At 43.0% G+C, this 17,250-nt stretch overlaps 2 protein-coding genes across 6 annotated transcripts; one reads left to right on the top strand and one right to left on the bottom strand.

Annotated features, from left to right (window-relative positions):
* Nucleotides 1-567: 567 nt before the first annotated feature.
* On the top strand, nucleotides 568-12,807 carry ubn2b (ubinuclein 2b). 2 transcript variants are annotated; one of them, XM_074655581.1, is made up of 17 exons: nucleotides 568-1,299; nucleotides 2,687-2,815; nucleotides 2,943-3,044; nucleotides 4,174-4,305; nucleotides 4,476-4,582; nucleotides 4,852-5,362; nucleotides 5,698-5,768; nucleotides 5,878-6,007; nucleotides 6,362-6,468; nucleotides 6,612-6,722; nucleotides 7,231-7,374; nucleotides 7,540-7,590; nucleotides 7,683-7,725; nucleotides 7,955-9,232; nucleotides 11,073-11,277; nucleotides 11,819-11,887; nucleotides 12,139-12,807. In XM_074655581.1, the coding sequence occupies exons 1-17, from the start codon at nucleotides 883-885 to the stop codon at nucleotides 12,183-12,185; spliced, it is 3,654 nt and encodes a 1,217-aa protein (XP_074511682.1). In that variant the 5' UTR covers nucleotides 568-882; the 3' UTR covers nucleotides 12,186-12,807. The 2 variants fall into 2 exon arrangements, with proteins under 2 accessions (XP_074511682.1, XP_074511683.1); XM_074655582.1 differs by lacking the exon at nucleotides 11,819-11,887 and having other exon boundaries at nucleotides 12,139-12,340.
* Nucleotides 12,808-12,951: 144 nt separating this feature from the next.
* Nucleotides 12,952-14,752, bottom strand: trir (telomerase RNA component interacting RNase). 4 transcript variants are annotated; one of them, XM_074655586.1, is made up of 3 exons: nucleotides 13,979-14,752; nucleotides 13,531-13,602; nucleotides 12,952-13,428 (listed from the first exon to the last, which is right to left on the bottom strand). In XM_074655586.1, the coding sequence occupies exons 1-3, from the start codon at nucleotides 14,291-14,293 to the stop codon at nucleotides 13,321-13,323; spliced, it is 495 nt and encodes a 164-aa protein (XP_074511687.1). In that variant the 5' UTR covers nucleotides 14,294-14,752; the 3' UTR covers nucleotides 12,952-13,320. The 4 variants fall into 4 exon arrangements, with proteins under 4 accessions (XP_074511687.1, XP_074511684.1, XP_074511686.1 ...); XM_074655583.1 differs by having other exon boundaries at nucleotides 13,531-13,623; nucleotides 13,961-14,429; XM_074655585.1 differs by having other exon boundaries at nucleotides 13,961-14,429.
* Nucleotides 14,753-17,250: the final 2,498 nt, after the last annotated feature.

Here is a 17,250-nt window from a genome sequence, read left to right as displayed (position 1 = left end):
GAAATCCTGACAGCTTGTTTCAAATGCAGAGTTTCTGAATACAAGCTGTGTGTATTTCCCTGTGGATTAAATGTTTCTATACTTTCACAGTATTTATATAGGACTTAAGCCTGCTTTATAATAAAAAAATATATAAAAATAATATGGGACCTTTAAAACACTTTGCTAGTATGATTAAGAACAAATGATCTGTCTCTGCATCTGTATTGCAAAATGAATACTGTCTGTCGTTATGAGGGTGAAGTTCACTCATACTTTTGAAGTGCACCTCTTTAGCTTTAGGGTAGATCGGTAATATAATGTTTCTTTTCCGGATTTTCCGTCACACATATAAATTAATTCCTCTCTGTAGTAAACAGTGAGTGAGGCGTTCAGGCTCCGTAGTGATGCGTTCAGGCTCCGGACATCCCGCCTGTGCAGAGAACAATCATCCTCCTGCACATTCGCGCTTGTTGTGTGTCAGGTGGGCGTGTTTCCAGCTCTCTCATTGGACCAACACGGTTCTCTTTCCTGCCCGGCTTCCGCTTTCCTTTCATCCCCACGCCCAGCCTCTGAATAATGATAATAATGATCAAGATGGCTACTACAGAAGCCTCCTTGCGGTAGCTAAGCTCCACTCTCATGGAAGCACTGAAAGCTGGTATTTGTCAGTGTTTGAGTGGCTCCTAGCTGCCGGAGGCTCTGCCGGGGACTCTACTTGATGGATTAACGCCGGCTGGGAGGAGATAAAGTCACCGTGTTGTCCTGGAGCTCTCAGTCTGAGAGAAGCGAGCTAGCAGAGCAGCTAAAGCGAGCTACTAGTCCACCATCTCCAGGTTATCGCAGCCAGGCGGCGGCTCGTTGTTACCCGGGAGACGAGACGTTCGGACGGAGAGCGTCGTCATGGCAGAGCCGAGGAAAGTCCCGTTCGTCACCATCTCATCCTTCAACACCACCACCTCCACCTCGCTGCTGCCGACGACCACCACACCGGAGTCCAGCAAGAAGCGCCGCCGAGAAGATGAGGCCGTCGAGATCACTTTTGGGAAAGATGGAGGTGGAGGTGGTGGTGGAGGTGGAGGTGGAGGAGGTGGTGGAAGTGCCGTGGTGGTGTCAGGAGGTGGGGGTTTGTTTGGGAACGTGAACGCGGCAGGAGGCGACGCAGAGACCGGGGAGGTGAAGCCGACAGTCCGCCTCAACCTCCCGCTGTCCGAGCCCAATGAGCGGGGGTCCTCTGAGTTCAACTACGGAGAGCTGGTCAACACAACAACCACAACCTCCACTACTACTACTACTACTACTACTACTACTACTACTCAGGTTAGGAGGGAGTACAGACACCATGATGTGAGCAGGAGGGGCCTAAACACGACCCACACTTGTGTTGGGTTTGTTTTTAACTGAGATGTCACACTACTTAGGTGTGTTGTTAATACTGCACATGTGGTGTTGATAAGGCAATAAGGCAGTGAATAACTGCTGTTATTATGCTTATTATTTATTTATTATGCCCTGGGCCAGTGTGCACAGGTTTATTAAGGATTTAGAATGAAAAGTTTCATGTTAAAGGGATAATCCAGCAATTTTGGAATTGCATTTCTATAAAATTGGGGGACTTAGAAGAGACAGAAAATTGGTAAGAAGAAGACTTTTAGCAAAGAATATAGAAGCAAAAAGACAAAACTCCTGTGTTTTTTTTTTTTTTTTACGACAGCCGCCATTTCAAAATAAGAGACATTAAATATGACAATAGATATTTACTTTATTTGCGGCAGATAGTTTTCTGTGTGTTGTCAGTGTAGTAAAGTTTTTTTTGTACTCTTTATTGCAACACACAGAAAGACGACTGAGCAGATGGATAGGAACATACAAATACTGAAGATATCTTGACTTTTAGCATAGAGACGAAACTCCTGTTTTGTTTTTTTGCAACAGCCGCTGCCACCATTTTGGACTTATTATATTTATAATATTTTTTATTGTTCAACACACGCTATTTCGATAAGAGACATTAAAGGTCCCATATTATAAAAAAGTGAGATCTTCATGTTATTATAAAGCAGGCTAAAGTCCTATATAAACATTGTGAAAGTATCGAAACACTCAATCCACGGGGAAATACACGAGGCCTGTATTCAGAAACTCTGCATTTGAAACAAGCTGTCAGGATTTCTGCCCATTTGTGATGTCACAAATATACAATATTTAGACCTGACACAATTTTAAACGTAAACATTCTAAATGTGTCCAAGTTTATTCCCGGTTGCAGTGTATGTGAATGTCATCAGCTGACAGGAAGTACACATGGACCCAAGCTGTTGCCTAGCAACGCAATTCTGTTGCAATTCCGTCAAAATGCGCTAAAACGGAGCGTTTAAGACAGGGTAAATACAGGTATATTCAGGCCGACAGTATGAGGAACATAAAGTTTTTTTTTTAACATTACAGCATGTAAACATGTTCTAGTAGAAACACAAAATACAAATATGAACCTGAAAATGAGCATAATATGGGACCTTTAAATATGACAATAGAATAAAAAATGATTTTGTATTACTTTTGTACGTCACTTTGTAGGCGTGTTACTGGCGTCTGGTAGTTGCTTTCAGTCCAAAATGGCGGAAGCGAAGCTCTGCTGCTGGGAGCTGATCATAAAAAGCCCCTCGCTCCCATTTCATTCCTTTGTCAATTTCTTTCTTTCCTTCAGGTAAAGCATGCATGTTCAACAGTCCCTAAAGGACTCGCTCCTCCCCTGGACCCCAACGACCCCTTTGCTGATGATGACCGAGAGAGACGGGAGGTAGAAGCGCTGGCCAAGAAGTTTGACAACAAATACGTGAGTGTTATAGTCTCAAGATGTAAGAATCTATTGTTACAGACATAACTGTGTGTGGCTGTTGTGCATGCAAAAGGATGTCTAATATTTGTTTTTGAATGTTTTTTTGTTTTCCCTCCGTTTGCAGGGTGGTGTCCCAAAGAAGAAGAAAAAGGACAGGATGCAGGACCTCATTGACATTGGCTATGGCTACGATGAGACTGACCCTTTCATAGACAACTCAGAGGCTGTGAGTTCCCTTTTTGCAAACACGTCACTTTTTTCTGCATTACTCACATGTTGTGACCCAGTTCCAGTTATTACACATCATTTCTAAGTAAATTTTAAGTGTACTTAATTTTGTCAGATATTTGTGAGTGACAAAATGAAGCATACTGAAGTCTAGTATATAATGTATACTCTATATACTACACTCAGTTTTGCTTGATATATTTGTTTATGTATTTTTTTGAGTGTGGTGGTAATGGACGGTATTGTCCAATGCAATGGAGATGAGATACTTAACTGCTGGAAACATTTTTTATTTTTTTGGTCATTAACGAAACTGCTTTAGAAAAGATCTTAGAAAACAAAGAATAGTTTTAAATCTTCAAGAAAACATTTGTTGTTCTTAGTTTTTAGTTTAATTGTAACATTGGTTTAACAGCAAAAACAATATACTGCAAAGGTTGGTATAAAGTGCATATACAGTTAAGTATTATGTGTTATAAACCTACAGTATATGTTATAAACGCTGGAAAACATCACATTTTTGTTGTTATAGAGTGGTGCAGGAATGAGTCCTAAAACCCGGAAATGAGTTAAAATTGTAGCCCTTCCGATTCCCTCGTCTGTAAGTCAATGGGTTTTTAGTTAGATGCCTGAAATAACGTCTGTGGTTAACACAAGCTGAAGAGATTTTAACGTTTCGTTAAACGATATAAAATATGTCAGTAAATATCCAACTAATGAATTCTGAAGCCTTTGTGTGTCTTAAAAAAGGCGGTTGCTAAAAAGTGGCTAAATGAGACTAAACGTCATCACGCCGACTTGTCCGCCTTTACAGCCTCGTTGTGTATACTCATGCAACCGTGGTTTAGTTCGTTTATAGCCTAACGTTAGCTTTTTACTTCTGGCGATTGCATTTACACTTCAAAAATCACAGTATCATAAACGTTTATTTGCCACAGAGCTTATTTTGTGCAATAATCCAAAACCCAATGGAACAATTCCGAACCAGGGCGATGCTAACTTCCTGGTTGGCCTACAAAAATACATCATCCCTGGAGCGCTCTATACTAAGCAGTGGTTTAAAGGTTGGTGCAACACACAGTAGTCAAAGAAAACTAACAGTAATTCCACCTCTCTCCTGGCCTCAGTATGACGAGCTGGTGCCGGCCTCTCTCACCACAAAACACGGAGGCTTCTACATCAACACGGGCACTCTGCAGTTCAGAGCAGCATCTGACTCTGAGGGAGAAAACGCGGGCACGGAGGATAATCGCTTCAAGGTAGGTTCTCGCTTTCCTGCACTTGTATGAATGCATGGTAAAATACACATAATAAAAATTATATTTTAAACAATAAATCGTCCAATATGCCAGTTTTCTGATTGTTTTCTTACCGTACATAAAACGGCTGTTTTTATTAATAAACCACATTTTTTGCACCTGTTTTGTAGAAGATGAAAGATGGTGAGGAGCGGGTGATAAAGAAACGTCGGAAAAAGCCAGATGGTGGAATTCTGGAGGACAAGAAACCCAGGAAGAATAAAGTACCAAAGCCCGGGTGAGGTTTTAATTTGTCTTCAGTGTTTCCTCTCAGGCTTGTTGTTTCTCCAATATTTTCCACGCACACAACAATGCAGTTAAATGTGCAGATTGTTGTGCAGTCGTATAGATTGGAACAATGACTTCCCCTCATGGGGAATTAGTCAGGTGCATTCCCATCATCAGCCTCACCTTCCCGAGTTAATCCCTACAGAATAATTCCTAAATTTAATACACGTTCTCTGTGCGAGTCAATTAAACGTCTTTCTCCTTATTGTGTTCCGGCAGAGTTTCAGCCCTCAATGTTCATCGGCCAGAAAAGAAAAAGAGGAAGAAGCTGATGAAAGATTCTCTCCACCTGGCCAACATGCTGCGTCGCTTCACCAGGGAGAAAGAGGAGATGCGCAAGAAGCACATGAATGTTGGCGGTCTGCCGCGTCCCGGTCTGCCACGTCCCGTCGCCAAAGTGCCCAACGCCAACAGTGCGCTCCTCAACGCCCAGTCCAAGGCCGCTGGCGGCATCGAAAGCAACATGGCCGACCTGGCCGCCGACCCGACCGTGATGTCGCTGCTCGGCTCGACCAACAACGACATACTGCAGGACATGATGGGCGACCTGGACTTCGGGATGCTGGACTCTCCTCAGCCCTCCAGTCCTCTCCAGGGAGAGAACGGCGCCTTCGGGATGGCACATAAAGCAGGCGCTAGCAGAGTGTCACAGGGTACTGTGATAGCCCCTCCTCCTCTGCCCAGTGGACTCCCAGCACCACTCACAAAGCGCATCGAAGACCTGAGAGCGGTACGGGCTTCAATACTCCACTGGATCACGTGTGTTAGATTAGGGCGGCAACTAAGAATTATTTTCATACATTTTTGATTAGTCGTTTTGGCTACAAAATAGTAAAAAAAAGGAACAATTAAATCTGAATATTCATGATCATGTTCTTGTTCTAATGTGACTGCTGCAGAAAAAACATCCTCTCAGTATTTTGCACAAAGGTTAAACATTTCAACATCCTCATCCCGTTTTGGCAGCTCTGTTTGTCAAATCTGTGACACATTCTTTCAGGAATGTGAACAGGATTAGCAAGAGATGTTGCTAATGTCTTGTTTAATGCTTGTCCCATGACACAGGCGTCCCGTCTGTTTGACGCAGAGGGCAGGAAGAAATTCTTCACACTGGATATGAACAATATCCTGCTGGAGTGAGTACCATTCAGATTTTACATTTTTTTTTTTGCAGAGAGACATGAAAACAACTCATGTAAATGTCTGACGTCTATCTCTGTGTGTTGTTCCGTGTGTGTGTGGCAGTATTGAGTTGCAGGTTCAGGAGCAGCCTTCGGAGGTGCGTTCGGTCGTCTACTCTCACCTGGAGGCCTTTGTGCCCTGCAATAAAGAAGCTCTGCTCAAACGCCTTAAGAAGCTCAGCCTCAACATACAGGTGTGTGATCGACATTATTCTCAGACACGAGGACAGACATTTGTGAAGAATGTCTTATAATATATAAAGAATAATTTACCACTTCCAGTTTGTTTTTGATGTAATTCATTAGCAGATGATGCATAGAGGCTTATGTCACCCAGTATTTCACAGGACATAAGTAGTAGTAAGAGCCTGTGAGCTGGCAGGTGCGTCTAAATGTAACTGTGTGAAAGCTAATTCATTATTAAGCCATACTGATGTGTCTGCTGGCTGCGTGCCCGTCATCTGATTCTATATTTAGCATGCGAGTGTGCCGCGCTGTAAATGTGTGTGTGTGTGTGATTTCTGACTGTGCTCATCCCCGTCGCCCAGGATGACCGTCTTCGAACGCCCCTGCTGAAGCTGAAGCTGGCAGTGTGCAGTGTGATGCCGGAGCAGATTGCTCGATACAACATGGACTGCATCGCTAAAGTGGCAAAGTAAGGACACTTCTCGAGTCAGCCGCGGCTCACAGTTTATCACAGTCGTCTCGTATCTGTTTTTTGCTTTTTTGGACACATTTCCATCCACATCATTTATATAAAGGTGTCGTGATGTATGATGTTTGTTTCTGTGTTCACAGGCAGCAGTCCGAGGAGGGAGAGAAGAACGGGTCAGAGGATGATGATGAGGAGAAACCAGGGAAGAGGGTGATGGGCCCTCGGAAGAAGTTTGTCTGGGACGACAAACTCAGGTCAGTTTCACAGAGGAAGGGAGATTTGTTTCTTATGCAAGTGGCAATGAATATACTTATACCATCATCTGGTTGAGTACTTGATTCTGATTTTCTGCAGGGTGTCCATTAATTCCTGATAATGGATATCTACTAAGTAGTTACAGTGGAACGGTCTGTTCACTGTTCATATGCACTGGCTACAAAAACATCTGAATATCTTATTCAATACACTGCCCCTCTGAAATTACTGATACTTATATCACATAAGCGATCATCTCACACCCCATTCGCTATTCAACTCGCTACTTCAGACTGCGGCCGAACAGTACACATGACCTCTCATTTCTTCATGAAACTCCTGATATTGATTTGGGGACAATGACATGACTGAATAGCTAGCTAGTCTTGTTGTTAAACATACTGTCAAATTATATTTACACCTGCGATGTTAATTTAGCTTTTCAAGTCATTATCAGGATTTCCCTTTGTTGTGATGGATTATTTTTAAATGTGTGTGTATTTCCAGGTTATTGCTGTGTAACCTGGTGCGGGTGAAGCTGGGCTGCTATGAGCTGGAGGGCAAGAACACGCTGTCTCTAGAAGACTACCTCAAAGCCTTCATGGAGACTGAAGTTAAACTTCTCTGGCCTAAAGGCTGGATGCAGGCCAGGTGTGTGTCTTGTTAAGATTATTTAGTTTTAGAGTATTTACACTCGCTACCTGCTGTATTCTACGTCTTTAACAACAGATTTAACTTGCTTTTACTTTCTAGTAAGTGAAAAAAGTAAATTCCCTTTACATGAATCGTTGTTGTATCGATATTTCTGTTTTGCAGGATGCTGTTCAAAGAGAGCATCATGGCTCACGGTCACCTCACAGGCTACACGTGAGTCATGTGACCTGTTATTTACCGATATCTTCAGAACTAACTCTGACTAGCTTGTTCTCACCTGTTTGTGTTGTTTTTTTTCACCCCAGAGCAAAGAAAAGGATGGTCAGTACTCCCAAGGCCAAGCCAAAGGTTAGACTTGACTTTTATATCAACCTTAAAGGTTTTAGATTTTGATAAAGATATGGCTGTATGTTATTATGCTCATTACATGACTGCTTGTCACAGACACTCATCTGACATATATATATATATATATATATGTGTATATATATATATATAATATGACATGGAAATGTGTAATAGGTCATGATAAAAACAGTTAGTGTAAATGTTGTGTCTGTGTAATCTGTACCTCCAGGAGGCTGTGTGGGTTCAGCGGTCCACGCCTTCAGCAGGTGCTACTCCCTCCCCCGCAGCCCAGGTTGCCAAGCGACCACCTCAGTCATCGTCTGAGCCCATATGCCTGGATTCCCTCGACGAGGACCTGACGGCTCCCTCCTTGGACTCCATCTCCCAGGCCCTGGCCATCCTCGGCAACGCAGCCAAGGGCCTGGCCCACGGGGACAACCCCCCGTCCCCGGATGGACCCAAGACTGTCGCCAAGCCCTCCTCGCTCCACGCCTCGCCACTCATCCAGCAGCAGAAAAAGAACTCTGCCAGCTCTCCCAGCTCCAACGCACCTCACTACATCTCTACCTCTTCGTCTATCTCCACCTCTATGTCTCGGCCTCTCTCCATCACGTCCGCTCCTCTGCCCTCAGTGAGGGTGGACGGGATGGGGGTCGTAAAGGGCACGGTGCAGGCGCACAGACACTCGGTGCTGAACACTCAGAGGACTTTGTCTGTGGGCGTGGCTAAAGCCAACATGCCTGCCTCGGCGTCGTCGCCTAAACCACGTCCACCGCCCACCGCGTCTCCGCTCGTGGCCCCAGGATCAAAGACCGGGGTCTCCATTCCCACTTCTGGCCTTCTCAAAGGCAGCAATAATAAAGTCCTCAGTGGCGACACTCTCATCATCACGTCGCCTCATCCTCGGCCACACACCCTCATATCCTCCTCACACATGATCCCCAAAACCTTCCAGACGCCGCGCCTGACCCAGACCCCCCAGAGTAAATCCTCCCCCTCCCTCTCTCAGACTCTCGCCGGAGTTCAGTCCCGGCCGCAGTCCAACTTCATCACCCCTATGCACGCCACTCTCACCAAGTCCACCCACAGCAGCATCGTCAAACTCACTCCCCGCACCCTCAACCCCGTTGTGACCACGACCACCTCAGCCTCACCCTCCATCTCTCAAAGCCCCCGGTCTCAGGCAACACCCCCACTACACCAGTACTCCGCCAAAAGCCCAGCAGGGTTCCGCCCGCAGTTCTCAGGTGCCCAAGGAGGAATAACCAAGCCGGGGCAAGGCAGCTACACTCCTCCAGGCAGCCAGAAGACCTCCAACAACAACAGCACCACCAACACCAGCCTTATTAACACCATATCCATAAGCAAGCATTCAGGATCCAGTGCCTCCCCCACAATAGTCTCTGCCATCGCAGGTCAGCGTCAGAGGCTGGGGGGCGGGACAGCTCAGGGGGTCAAGCCAGTCGTGTCTGTCACATCGTCATCTGTCTCTTCTCAGTTGCCACAGGTTTGTACTGCCAGCATGTCCAGATTAGTAGTGTGTGCTTCCTTCTGTCCAAATTCAGCACATTTACATGCGCTGTAGTAATGAGATCATTCCCTCACATTTGCCCTCATCAGTCTCAGTAGTTTCAGTAGATTAGTTGTGGTATTGCTACTTATACTCTAGTAAAGGATCTGAGTACTGCTGAGTATGAAAACATTTTATAGAACTCAAAAGTGAGAATCTAGAAGTGAAAATCCCATTGTGAATTTGATTATTAGCCATAATGTCTTAACCATCCAAGGTAGACTTACCACGAGCTACGACTGTGAAACGATTCTGTATGATATCAACCTTGTTTTAGGAAAAACACGTTTTTTTTTTCACAATGTCATGGAGAAGTACTACACTACCCACAATCCTAAGTATAACAGCGACGTCTCTGATTGGTGGAGCTCGCTGTTAACTCGGAAATGTGTACCGCACCCGCGAAACTACTAGTGAGGGTACGTGCTCGTACAGGCTGCTCCATGGTGTCGGCTCCCGGGTTTCAAACAGGGCCAGCATGGCGGCTCGTTTATTCTGAAAATAATTCATAGAAATGTGTATCAGAAAACATTTGAGGCAAGAAATAAGCCTTCATGCAGGTGATGAATCTGTCTTCATTTTAGATCGACAACGGTTAGTTTAAACGTTTTTTCGGGCGTTTCCAGGGGCGGCGAATCACCAGTGGCAATGGTTTATGGGATGAGTAGTTCGATCACTCTTGGTCACGATCTCGAAGTTGGTTGGCTTGGTTCCATGCTTAAAATTCTTTATTAGGGCTGTCAATCGATTAAAATATTTAATCGTGATTAATTGCATGATTATCCATAGTTAATCGCAAATTAATAGCATATATTTTATCTGTGCAAAATGTACCTTAAAGGGAGATTTGTCAAGTATTTAATACTCTTATCAACATGGGAGAGGGCAAATCTGCTTGCTTTATGCAAATGTATGTTTATATTTATTTCAGGAAATCAATTAACAACACAAAACAATGACAAATATTGTCCAGAAACCCTCACAGGTACTGCATTTAGCATTAAATATGCTCAAATCATAACATGGTAAACTGCAGCCCAACAGGCAACAACAGCTGTCAGTGTGTCAGTGTGCTGACTTGACTATGACTTGACTATGACTTGCCCCAAACTGCATATTATCATAAAGTGGGCATGTCTGTAAAGGGGAGACTCGTGGGTACCCATAGAACCCATTTTCAATCACATATCTTGAGGTCAGAGGTCAAGGGACCCCTTTGAAAATAGCCATGCCAGTTTTTCCTCATCAAAATTGAGTGCAAGTTTGGAGAGTTATTCAGCCTCCCTCTCGACAAGCTAGTATGACATAGTTGGTACCAACGGATACCAACTAATATTTTCATATGATACCATTACCGTCACTCACAGACCACTACAACCTAAAAATCGCAAGTTGCGTTAAAGAAATTACTTAAAACGAATTTGCATGAACTTGTAAACTTTGACAGCCCTACTCTTTATGTAAGGCTTTTCTGAAACGTCAGCGGAGTGAATGAATGGTAAATCCACATCTGGATCGGGGGCCGTTCAAAAAGTGGGCGTTCACTGTTGAGCTCTACTGAGATTTGGATGAGTTGTAAGTCACATATATGAGAAATAGTTGGAAAGACTGATCAAACTGTTTAGGCTGTGTTATCAGAGGTTGTTGTCCACTTTACTGCCCTGATTTTTGTGTTTGCTTATAAACATAGATAACATGTTTACTGACAAAATATCTCAAATTTTCAGTTTGTATTAAACTTTGATTACCCCCACCTCCCCCCCTCGGTTCTGCTCAGGTCTCCACAGCAGGTAGCAGTCTGCTTGGCTCAGCCTCGTCTCTTCCCATGGGGTTCGGGATGCTCGGGGGCCTGGTGCCCGTATCCCTGCCATTCCAGTTCCCCTCGCTGCTAAGCCTGCCTCAACTCGGTACAGCAGGCTCCAGTACAGCAGCCGGCGGCTCTGCTGCCAGTAGCAATGCATCGTTCTCTACCCTGACCCAGAGTGAGTGATGCACGCAGGGCAGGAACACGAATACTCTATACGGCTGCAATTTAAATTATGCAGCACACAATACTACTACATATAATGTAATAATATCAGTTTAAGTGAAATATTCATATCTTTTTTACACAATAGGGCAGGCGTTGCCTCGCTGTCGTCTGTTTTTGGTGTTCCTGTATAGGCTTTGTTTTGTGTTGTATGTTATAGCATCATGTTGTATCATCATATTGTGTGTCAGATGTAAGATTTTTCTCACTGTTTGACATTATTCCATTTTGTTTTGCTTTATTTCCCCCAAATTTCTCCTTTTTCTACCAAAATGTACCAATCCTGTGTTGGTTACTTTCCCCCACCTGGCCTCATTCTTCTTCTATCTTTATCCCCTCCCTCTGTTTTGGCTGTCAATCCCTGTCCTTCACCTCTGTACCATGTTGCTCTCTCCCTTTCTGCCCCACTCTCCTCCCCCGTTTTGTTGCTATCCGTTCCTCCCTCATCTCCCTTTTCCGTCCTCGTTTCTTGTTCCCCTGTCCTGTCTCCTCAGATCTGTATAAGAGTCTCGCGTCAGGGTCTCAGGTTGCTCTGCCTCCTCACTTGCAGCTCGCTTTCTCAGGTAAAATGTGACCCCTCCCCTCCACCCTCAAAGCCTGCTCCATTTACTCCCTCCCCCCTCTGCCGTCCTTTTCTCTCCTCAAGTGTCTGGTGTTCTCCGTCTCGGGTAGTCCTGTTCTGTTCCCTGCTCGTCTGTCGGTGGCAGCATGCCTTTTTATGAAGTCATTTTTATCTGTCCGTCCAATCTCTAATGTTTTATGTCCATCAATGCTTTTCACTGACATTTCAACAACTGTGTTATTGCTGTCCCAGATGTCAGTCAAAACCAGGGAGGAGATGCTAAGAGGAAGACTCTATGATACAGCTGGATTTCGACGCCCAGGGGATGCCGTCTAATGAAACGACCACGAGATGGGACAAATCAGGATGGAGCGTGACTAAGGGCGACCACTCGTAGGGGTCTGAAACGAGGACTGGGTTACACTTACTTGATCCCTAAAAGATCAGCTCAAACTTTTCATGAATACCACCAGTTAAATATAACTTTTTTAAAATGATTTGATAACTTTTAAATACTATTCTTCATAGAATTGTTAAAATGACAAATACAGTTTGTCAATGTTTACAACATAGACCTATATCACTGTGGACAGGGAGAAGGAATGAATGGGATTTTTAGGTGTGCGTGTGTTCGTGAGGGTTTGAATGCGTTTGGTAGCTGGGATTGAACGTGTGCCTTTTGTATGCCTCCCTCTCTGATGCATGGTCAGTGTGTCTATTTGGTGCTGTTTTTATCATAATGTAATTATCACTGATACCTGTAAGAAATGTAAACTGCAAATAGAATGAGCTTTTTTTTTTTTTTTTTTTTCAATGAGAGCTGTACACTTTTTCATTGTACTTGAATTCTTGAATGAATTCGTTTCTGTATAGAACTCAAGCCTACTTTTAATTAAAATCTTTCCCTTCACAATGGAGTAATTTGATGTAAGTTTAAAATACTTTAACAGGGCTAAAAGGACATTAAAGTTAAGTGAGGCTGATGCTTTTAGTATTACAAACCAACAAGTCTTAAGGTCGTGTCTCTAACAAAAGGATCTAACAAAACTGAGGCACAATACCACATCAATGGGCAGTGTAGATTTAATTGACACCTTGATTCGGCTATTAAATCAAATCCAACTATTAATGAACCCTAACTCTACCCAGACATGACAAATTTGAAAACATTTAACAATAATGAACGGCAAAGTTTCTGAAAACACCTCTTGACATCAGATTATCAGTCCAACAAAATAACAAGCAAGACAAAAAAACAATACAAAAAGAGAGGGAAAAAAAGGGCCTGTCAATCTATACAGTTTGTGAAAGACATTATGTGAAGGGTAACTTGGAACTGGCAGTATGAGACGGTCAGGATTGGCCGCAGCTTCTACCAGATGGTTGTCCTCTCAAAACATTGTCGCTTCCTGTTCTGTTCGCCTTTTTTGGAACCTACTTGACCAGAGGCCTGGTCTTATCGTCGTCACCACACTGGTGGGCTTTGTACTTTTTTACCTCGGCCATATACGTTGACCAAGCATCGCTCTTGCCTGGCTCACGCTGCGGGGAGAGGAAAGCACAAGGTGATTAATGGTGAAGTCACAAATACACAATTCAAAGTGACGTGACACCTCCACCCACCCACCAACAAACCCTACTTACTTCGTTCTCGTCTTTCAGCTTCTTCGCAACCATGCCGGTCTTTAGGAACACACCGCCTCTGCGCTTCCCCACCTGGGTGTAGGGGATAGAAGACTGAAACCGTTATAGGAGCCCTTGCAGATGCACTGCCAATGAAGGAGACTACACCAGAGCAGAAAGGTCTACATTTAGTTTCTTTGCCGCACCACCAGCGAAACCATCATCATCAGTAAGGAGCATCCCTGGTCTTCACTGGTCTGTAAGATTACACATTGCAAGTATAACACAAGCACTGGCATGTGTGTGTGTGAAATGCTGCAGGCAAATTAACACTGGCCATTATTTCAGGATGTAATAACAGAAGTGCCAGTTTAGAGTAAGACTCATCAGTGTGCATGGTGCTTCAATATCATGGATGTGTTGAACTACAGCTGCTGCTATCTCATCTTACAACTGCCAAACCCCTTACAAAGCTCGTCACGGGAAGGGGCTTCTTTTCCACGGGTGTCTGTCCTTGCTCGGTGTCTCGCGCCTCTCCACATGTGTCCTGCTGCTGCGTCTCCTTTTTCCTCTTCTCCTCCTGCTCCATCTTCTTCTTGAACATCTCCATGAAGCTGCCGTCGTTAGCGAACACGTTGCCCCCAGGCAGCCCCGGGGCTCTGCTGGCTGCTGGAGCCGGGCTGCTGGAGGGCGACGCCGGGCTGCCGCAGCTGGAGTCGCTGCTGCTGCTGCTTCTTCCTCCACCTCTCGTTGGAGGTCTGCTGTGTGAGCGCTTTGGATCCATGTTGCTGAGGGTGTAATGTTCAGACACAGGTAAAGTCCAGCGGCTCAAACCGAGCTCCAGAGTCAATCCACCTAAACAGCTATAGTCCGGTTGCAAAACAAAACAAAAAGGCTAGATAAAGAGTCATAACAGTGAGATCCCTCTAGCGCGTTCTCCTCCTCCCGACAACAACAGAAGCAGCGCTGGTCCGGGTGCTAACGAGGCTAACACTACTGGTGCTAATGTCCGGTTTGTTCAGGCCCTTTACGGTCAAACTCACTCAACCTGAACCTCCCATTCATGTGTGAGATGTGTCCAGATGTAACAGTGCAGGTAACGTGCCGCTGCAGCGGTCAGATACCCGCAGCAGAGATTAGTTTAGCAGATTTCAAGCAGCGCTTCTTCTCGATAACTTCAGACCTCTAGAGCTCCTGGTCGGCCATGTTTGTTTTCTCTCTTCATGACGTCACGTTGCGGGTGTGGATGGCGCCCCCTGCTGCGCGGGAAGTGAAGCTGATATTTACATAATCACTACTGGAGGATTTATTACACTAATGTTACTGCTGCTGCTGCTGCTGCTGTTACTGCTGCTGCTGTTGCTGCTGCTGCTGTTACTGCTGCTGTTGCTGCTGCTGCTGCTGCTGTTACTGCTGTTACTGCTGCTGCTGCTGCTGTTGCTGCTGTTACTGTTGCTGCTGCTGCTGCTGTTACTGCTGTTGCTGCTGCTGTTGCTGCTGTTGCTGCTGTTACTGCTGTTGCTGCTGCTGCTGCTGATGCTGCTGCTGTTACTGCTGCTGCTGCTCTGGGGACAAAGTTAATAATTATATATATATAATATTTACAATATTATATTTATACATATATATATTATAATATAATATATAATATACATATTATATTATATATTATATACATATATATTATATACACTATACTGTGACTTTTTTTACATATACGATAACTTTTTTACACCATACTATACTATGACTTTAATTTTTTCAACACACTATACCTTTTTAAAAAAAAAATTCGACATGCTTTATACTATGATTTTTTTTAAATTTTTCGACATACTATACTCTGATTTTTACATTTTTTTCAACATAGTATGATCTTTTTTTCGACATACTATACTATGACTTTTTTTTATTTTCAACGTACTATACCATAACTTTTTTTTACATACTAAATGACTTTTTTTAAACATACTATACCATGACTTTTTTTTTTATTTTTTTTTTTACATATTATACTTTTTTCTCAACATACTGTACAATGACTTTTTTTTTTTTTTTTTTTACATGTTATACTACTTTTTTTTCAACATACATAAGATATTTTTTCAACTTTTTTACTATTACATTTATTTCCCACATACTATATTAAATAGTATGACTTTTTTTTCTTGATACTAACGTACTATACTTTGTCTTTTTTGTACTCTTTTTGACATGCCTTATTATGACTTTTGAAATAGCTCATGGTGGTAGATATCTGGTTGGAATGCTGGAGGTTGTGGGTTTGATACTTATGTGACGCAGTCTGTTTTCAGGTCTAACTTCTAATGACAAAGTCAAATATACGAAGAGAACAGTCATAAGTGCGTGTGGCATTGGTGGCTTAGTTGCTTAATTCACGGTTCTGGTTGCGGCAGAGCAGGGTTCGATCCCCACCCTCACATCGATGCCCGGTGCCCGACAGTGGAGTGAGACGAGCGTCTCCTCCCATGGTTTACCAGAGATACAACTGTGGGGTAATGCAACAGTAAACCTGAAATTGTAACAAATTTGACTGAATTGTTACAAAGTAAATATAATATCTTTATTTGTGTGCTGGTAGAACCCTAACCCTAACCTATATAATGTATAACCCTAACCTTATATAATATATAAACCCTAACCCAAACCTATATAATATATAACCCTAACCCTAACCTTCTATTTATTTTTCTAATATATTCACCTCTATGTGCTGGATCCCTTCATCATCTCCTTAAACATCTCCTCAGCAGCACCTTGGCCAATGGACGTTACCGCTGGCGCAACGACCAGATGTTCAAGGCAGTTGTGGAAACAGTCACCACAACCATTCATCCACCCCAGGAAGAAAACCATCCCGTTTCTCAAGGCTGGATCTCTCTACCCTAACCTCTAACCCTAACCCTTCCACAGCTGGCAGTTGAGAGTGGATCTTGGAAAACAACTAAAGTTCCCTGATCACATCATACACACACAGCATCCCTGATGATGCTAGTTATATAGGACCTTTTTTTCATGAAATTTTTCGACATGCTAACTTTTTTCATAGAATTGTTTCGACATGACGTTTTTCATAAAATGTTTCCACATACTATACTATGACTTTTTTAGTTTTTGCGAATATACTATGACTTTTTTTTCATAACATTTTTCGACATATGACCTATGACTTTGACCTATGACTATGACTTTTTTCATCGAATTTTTCGACATACTATACTGATTTAAAAATCAAAAAAATTTGTGACATACTATGCTGACTTTTTTTCATGACATTTTTCAACATACTATACTATGACTTTTTTCATGAAATGTTTCGACATACTATACTATGACTTTTTTCATAACATTTTTCGACATACTAGCCAACCATTTTTTTTTAATGGTTGGCTAGTTAGATGTAGGTATGCTGGTTATCAAGCCTTTGAGACATGCTTAAGTGTTGTGATGAATTTTTCATGAAATTCTTCAACTATGATTGACTTCTTTCATGAAATTTTTCGACATGCTATACTATGACTTTTATTATAAAATGTTTAGACATACTATACTATGAATTTTTCATGAAATTCTTCGACATGCTATACTATGACTTTTTTAATTTTTTGTGACATACTATTGCATGACTTTTTAATGGCATAACACAGACTTTTATGACATTATATTTGACTTTTTTATGGCATAGAAAATGTGAAAAAAATGTAATATAGCATGCCATAA

Source organism: Sebastes fasciatus, chromosome 13, assembly GCF_043250625.1.
Source record: "Sebastes fasciatus isolate fSebFas1 chromosome 13, fSebFas1.pri, whole genome shotgun sequence".
In the NCBI taxonomy this organism is placed as follows: domain Eukaryota; kingdom Metazoa; phylum Chordata; class Actinopteri; order Perciformes; family Sebastidae; genus Sebastes; species Sebastes fasciatus.
The sequence above is the reverse complement of the archived record's forward strand: the minus strand, read 5'-3'. Positions and strand labels throughout refer to the sequence as shown.